The sequence below is a fragment of the Grammomys surdaster genome, unplaced genomic scaffold, assembly GCF_004785775.1.
Source record: "Grammomys surdaster isolate TR1022 unplaced genomic scaffold, NIH_TR_1.0 170, whole genome shotgun sequence".
NCBI classification, from domain to species: Eukaryota; Metazoa; Chordata; class Mammalia; order Rodentia; family Muridae; genus Grammomys; species Grammomys surdaster.
The window spans coordinates 18117240-18124095 of NW_021604618.1; the positions used below are offsets into that span (position 1 = coordinate 18117240).

The window sequence follows — 6856 nt, forward strand, 5'->3', positions numbered from 1 at the left end:
GTCTCGAACCCCCCCCCCCAAAAAAAAAGATGGTTTCTAATTTTAAAAGGAAATTGAGAAAATTGACTAATAAATTTATAATTGTCCTTAGTCATTTCTTGGTACTTTTTAACATATTGAAGTAGTTCTTTAATTATATATATACTTTCTTTGGTGCATATATAATGCTGGTCAGGTTCTTGCTATGTAGACCTGAAACTTGTGGCAATTATCTTGCCTCAGTTTCCAGAGTGCTGGGATTATAATAAAATCATTTTTATATGTATTTGTATTGAATATGTAGGAGTGCATGCACACATGTGGAGGTCAGACAGTGTGAGTCCTAGGGATTAAACTCAGCACCTTTACTCTAGAGCCATCTTGCCGGCCCTATGGTTTTTTCTTTAAAACCTTCTCATATAATTTGGTTCTGGTGGGAAGGATCAGAAGCCAGACCCCATGATGGTTTCCAGAAGCTGCCGGCAATGATCATTTTTATTTCAAACTCTAAACTGGTGACATGCTTGGGTGGGTTCATTCATAAATAAAAAAATAATAATAATGTTCACTACTGTGAACATCAACTTATTTAAATCGCAGTCTCTTCAGTTTGCATTTACTAGGAGACTATATCAAAAGTAGCCATTATGGAGATATGGTAAGGCGGATGTATCCACCAAAGGCAGTCAGAGGGAGCAGTGGATGCTGATGGCATTTTAGAGGAACATTCCATCTCTAAAGGGAAGAGTTGCAGAAGTAAACTCCCTATTTGGAGAGAAGGTATCCCTAGTGTTTGATGCTGTGACATCCTGGGTAAGGATAACTGTACTCTCTGAGAGTGAGGCTTCTGTAGACTGCCACTTCCTGATACCCTCTCTTTTCAGAGCTTGCTAGTAGATGAGAATGTTCCATTAGCCTCTGTGCTACATCTAGTTAAGGCCAATGTTTTCCCCCATGAATCTGGGATAGCCAACAAGATAAACCTAGGAATGCTGTCAATCTGTGAAGAATGTGCTCCTTACTGTTCCCAGGAGTAACTCATTTGTTTGTGGCAAGAGACCTTTTTCTTGTGGCTCTTTGTAGTGTAAAACCCCATTTTATCCTACAGATATGATACAGCCATCCTGAGGTTGCAGAGAATCCAAATGATATGCTTCCTGCATCAGAACCGGCTCTTCCTCCCCATCAGCTCTTCGTCTCTCCTTGACCTCATGGCAGGAAGCCTTTGTGTGAGGTTCTCATCTGGAACAACTTCTCCACACTTGTTTTCGTGTTCTGTTGGATTACAGGGCAGCGGGCCTACCTTTGAAGGTCCTTTCTCTTTTATTTCTTTGCTGTGCACTCCAGTAATTAACTTTGTCCTTCTTTTATTTGTTCCAGTCAATCGCAGGCCACTCTGCTGAGCATCTTCTCCCAGGAGTACCAGGTTAGAAGTTTTCTCCTTTGTGAGGGTTGACAGGTGCCTAATTGAATGATGAATGTCCCTTTATTTCTTTGTAATTGAACTGCCAGCTCTCTGATTGGGTTGGAGGATGTTCCCCTTTCCACATCAAGCAGCGCCTGCGTCTCAGTGGAGGCCTGCCAAGCCTACCCATCCATCTGTCTAATAACATCTAGCCTTTGCTTATTTGGTGGACCTGTAATAAATTATGCTAAAGCATTATTATTCTGACAATAATAATTTCCCCGTGTTGCGTGGCTCCGTGTGCTAAATGTTTGCTGACTTGCACTGTCAGTGCCGCTTCCCACTGCTGACAGAGATGATGATAAATGACCACTGCTGGAGTGGCAGAAGGCAAGAGAGGCAGAAAATGGAGTCATTTATCATGAGATGACAGGTGTCAGTCAAGTGGCAAGTCTCTATGGAATTACTTTTTGTAGTTTTTCAAATAAGTTGTTTTTAAGCAATGTTCTTCCTGGTTAAATATGGCAATTGGGTTGTAAAGCCCGAGTGCGGAGGACTTAGATGGAATTGAATTGAGGGAAAATTAATACAAAGGTTGGAAGAGGGAACAAGTTTTTCCTTGCCCTCTGCAGCCCGAAGCAAACTTATTTAGATTCAATTACTATGACCCTGGTGGCTTTTACATATAGACTGTACTTGTGGTACAGTCTGAAGACATCCCAGCCAAGCAGGAGATTAAAATGCATAGATGGAGTAGCAGGAAAAGAAATCCTGCCAACCACCCAAATCCCCAAGCCATTACCCATTTGCCCCATATGCTTGCCACTGGGATGAGGAAATATGTCTTTGCTGTTCTTGACTCTGATCTGTGACACAACATAAAGATGTTTTTTGTGTTTTGTTTCAGAAACATATTAAAAGAACACATGCCAAACATCATACTCCAGAAGCGATTGAAAGTTATTACCAGAGGTATGACCTGCCTGCCCCACTAGAGGGTATCACAGTACCTATTAATTGCTATAATTATTTTGAATAAATTAGATCATTAAACTGCCTTTCTCTACTGTATTAAGATTGTTACTTGAAACTTGTAATGTATTTTATAATGAGATTTTAAGTGCTTTATTTGGCATGTGTCAAGAATGTGGTGTGTACAATGGCATATATGGGATGAAGATACTGTTACTGAACCTGATTTGGCTACTTAACACTTTTTTAAGTAAGTGCACATCTTTTATGGGTACATTTGTTCATGTATACATGTGCCCTACATGTATTTGTGGCAAGTTTTCAAACCAATTTTTTCAAACCAATTATATACTAACATTTCATTATTGTTCAATTGTTGATGGACAATTGGGTTGGTTCATTTTCCTTGCTATAGTGAATAAGACAGCAATAAATACAGGGCTCAGATATCTCTGTGGTAGGGTTTAGAGTTTCTAGGTTTAGGCCCAGGAGTGAAAGAGCTGGAGCAAATGGTAGTTCCATTTTAAATTTTTTGAGAAATCTCCAAACTGACTTGCACAATGGCTATATTAGCTTGTACCCCATTAAGAGAGGAGTAAGATTTCTTTTTTCTCCACATTTCTCCAACATTTGTTGTCAGATTTGTTGGTGAGAACCATTCTGACTGAGTGAGGTGGTATCTGTTAGAAAGGTCACAGAATTGCATAGATTTTGGTGTCTGGGGTCTGTTTTTATTATTTTCAATTTTTTGGTTTTTCGAGACAGAGTTTCTCTGTGTAGCCCTGGCTGTCCTGGAACTCACTCTGTAGACCAGGCTGGCCTCAAACTCAGAAATCCGCCTGCCTTTGCCTCCCAAGTGCTGGGATTAAAGGCGTGTACCACCACTACCCGACTGCAAGTTATTTTTAAATAATAAAGTTTATAAAATTTTAAAAAGGAATTGTAGTTTATCGAAGCTATTGAAATTGGATTTTCTTCTAAAGAGTCACTCACTGTACCACATGGTGCAAGGTCTCTTTTGTTTTAAGTTAAAGACACTAAAGATGTGCAAGATGAATGGGTCACCTCCCCCACATACATTTTATCTAGAATTCCTTTCTAAAGAAGTCTTTGTAGATTTTGAGAAAAGTCATGACTAACTTCATAAAATTTACATTTATGTTCTACAGGACCTATAATAGTTCTACAAGATCTACAAATACTTTGGCATCTAGATAATTTTTAAAAAGTATTGATTTTTTTTCTTTTTATGCCAAATCATAATTGTTTGCTTTGAGACAGCATATCATTATACAGTTCAAGTTCGTCTCTAACTTGGCAGTTCACCTTCTTCAACTTACGCTTATAGACCTGTACCACCACATCTGTATAGAATGAAATATATATTTGTTTGTAAACTTAAAGACTTTTAATTAAATCATTTGAAAACCACTATACACACACACACACACACACACACACACACACACATATATATGGAGAGAGAGAGAGAGGCAGACACTTGGGATATATACATCCCAAGTCTAGTGGCACAAGCTTATGATTCCAGCTTTGGGGATGCTGAGGCATAAGGATGTCAGATTCACAGATAACCTCAATAACTTTGTGAGACCGTGTCTGGCAACATAAAAAAGAGTGTTTTGATTGCAGTCTGGTGCTACTAGGGTACCTGCTTAGCTTCAGCAAGGCCATGGGTTCTGTCCTTGGCACCAAGAAAGAAATGTGTACATAATTATTAATCTTTTTATTTTATTTATCTTTTTATTATCTGGATAGTTTTCCTTTCAAGATAAAATGAGTTTAAGTAAGTACAGTTACTGAGTAATGAACGACGGGTAATGAGTGGACTGGGTAGTAACTGAGGATGTAGAAATAGATTTGCTTCTTTGCACTTTTTAAATACGAGAGTCTCACTTGTGGTGAGGCATTAAAACATTTGAAATAAAACTAGAATGGAGGCTGTAACAGAGACTCAGGAAAGGCATCCCCCGAAGTGCCCTGATCCATTGGCAGTCAGTCCCTTCCTCCGTGCCGTGGGACCAACCATAACTTTACCTTTTAGGCAGACCCACCTCACCAGCCTGTCATTGGGAATGTACAGGCCAAATGTCCTGGCTTTTTCTAAGGTAAATTGGTTTTCAAAGGTTCTTGTTTGTTTTCTTGGTGGTTAGAATAAAGGCAACTTGTGTTTTATCCACACATATTTAAGCAATGGAAAAATGTTAATATCAACTTACTTAAATTTTTTTCTTTTATGAAGGTAATACCACCTGCTGTGAAAATTAAGCACCTTTGTGATGGCTTAGAAAGGAGTGAGTGACTGCCCATAACTGTGCCACTCAGAGATAACTACTGGTTAAAATTTCATCCCAGCCTTCTGACAACCCATTTTCACATAAATGAGGTCATATTACATGTGTAACTATGAGTCCTGGATTTTATTATGAAAAAAATGTATATGATATAATATTATTTTGTAAAAAGCCTTTCCTTTTATTAGTTGCCTTACTTCACCATGTAAAGGACTGAATTTCCCAGATTATTCTTCTGAGGACCAAATGTCCCCAGTGTTCTGATATTATAGATAATACTGTGTATGGTAAGCAACTTGGTGCCTGACTCATTGTACTGGGTGATTTCTGTGTTTGTAATTACTGGTGAAAACGATATGAACCTTTAGAAATTGATTATGTGTTGTTGAATTACTGTCTAGAAGTGTCTTAGTTATGTTCCCGCCCGCAGTGTGAGAACCCAGAATCCACATTCTAGCTAGCGTTGAGATTATGTCAGGTGGGAACTCATAAATCAGGAGAGCAGTAGAAAGTGTGTTCCTGAGTTTTTGCATTGGTGGGAAAGTCTTCTCAGTTGGATATTTAAGATTTTCATTTGAAAACAGGTCTCTATTCCTTTGGACTGTCCTATTTTATTTCCATACACAAAGATCCTTGGTGAAATTTATCTTGATTCTTACCCATTGGGTTTTGAACACATGTAGTTGGACTGCTAGTTACTTTTCTCATTGGGTCAAGTTCCTCACATGTGTATTCTAAGGAAAGAAAGATTTGTTTTGACTTGTGGTTTGTGAATGTATTCTGCTTAGCAGAGGTCATGGCAGCAGAGGAGTGTGGCTGAGACCCCTCCCTTAGGGGCAGAGGAGGAAGCAGAGAACAGAGAATGCTGGTACTCAGCCAACTTCCAGCTTCCTCCTTTTATTGCCCCCCTTCCCTCCTCTGTTCCCTGTTGGAACCACTCTCACTACCATCTCACACTCCACTTGGGGTGATTCTAAAGCCAGTCAGGCTGACAATGAATATTGACAGCCACAGATGGTCAGATCTGTAAGTTCCCATCAGTAGCAGGTTTGGAAGTCCTATCTTCCATCTCTTCTAGCCATACTGGCTCAGGACACAGCTCTTGTAGCTGTACAGAAACGGATCAATTGAATTTTCTAAGATGTTGACATGGAGAAAAGAATTCTTGAGACCTGATATTGACAGTACATGATAAAGCTGGTTTCTGAACATTGATTCCACTGTGATGCTAATCCTGAGAGTCAGCTTGATTGGATTGACAAATGCCTGGGAAGAGAGTAAAACATACTTTTCAGTTTAAATAAAACAAGGCCATTTCTGGATAGGAATAACGAAAGAAGGAAGACCTGCCTTGCATGTGGGTAACACCATTCAGTAGGATATTTGGGGTGTGTCTGTGGAGCCTACATCTTACTTTGGCCCCTTCTTGTCTGTTTCCAGGCTGAGATTAGGTGAGTAGCTTCTTTCCTGTCCCATGCCCCTCTGCCAAGATTTGTTTCTTACCTCAGACCTTAGGGCAATGGAGCTGGAAAGCCCTGCCCTGAAACCATGAGCCAAAATAAATCTTTCCTTCCTCAGGTTGGTTTTCTCGTCACGGCAACAAAAAGCTGAAATGTCCTGAAGCACCATTTCCTGAACATACTGTCCTGATGGTAATGTCCATGGACATGTGAAAAAGATACAATTCCTGCCTTCCACTAGTGTAGGGAGTGGAAGATACCATGTCCTTACATATGTGAATTTCAGTAAGGGAAGGGTCAGCATAATTGTATTTGTAGAGCACAGCACAGCTCTGTCAATTCTCCACATGAGGTGCCCAGAGTAAGGTAAATAGACCCATTTAGAAACAAGACTGGCCTTTATTTACTTGTTGAGAGGAGGAGAACATTCCAAAAGGAGAGAAAACAGTTTCAGAGCTATGGCTCTTTGTGTGTTTTATCGTGGCGATGGAGCTTTTTGCATGCTGGAAGGGATCTGCTATAGAACTGTATCCCCAACTCAACTGTTTTGTTTTTTAAAAGTCCATAATGTCATGATCATAGATCTTCCAGTCAGACACTCGTAAATAGCTCTTCTCTAAGGGTCTTTTCTGCATGTGGGATATATGTACATGGTTGTGTGTGTATACCTGTGTACGTGTGTGTGTGTGTGTGTGTGTGTGTGTGTGTGTGTGTGTGTGTGTGTGTGT

At 39.8% G+C, this 6856-nt stretch overlaps 1 protein-coding gene across 4 annotated transcripts in view; it reads left to right on the forward strand.

Moving 5' to 3' along the window:
• The window catches only part of CUNH15orf41 (chromosome unknown C15orf41 homolog), a 197977-nt gene that overhangs the window by 46135 nt on the left and 144986 nt on the right, over nucleotides 1-6856 (forward strand). For all 4 annotated transcript variants that reach the window (XM_028767111.1, XM_028767112.1, XM_028767113.1 and 1 more), the window contains 2 exons: nucleotides 1360-1405; nucleotides 2292-2356. In XM_028767111.1, the coding sequence (XP_028622944.1) occupies nucleotides 1360-1405; nucleotides 2292-2356 (111 nt within the window). The remainder of the gene's footprint in view (nucleotides 1-1359; nucleotides 1406-2291; nucleotides 2357-6856) is intronic.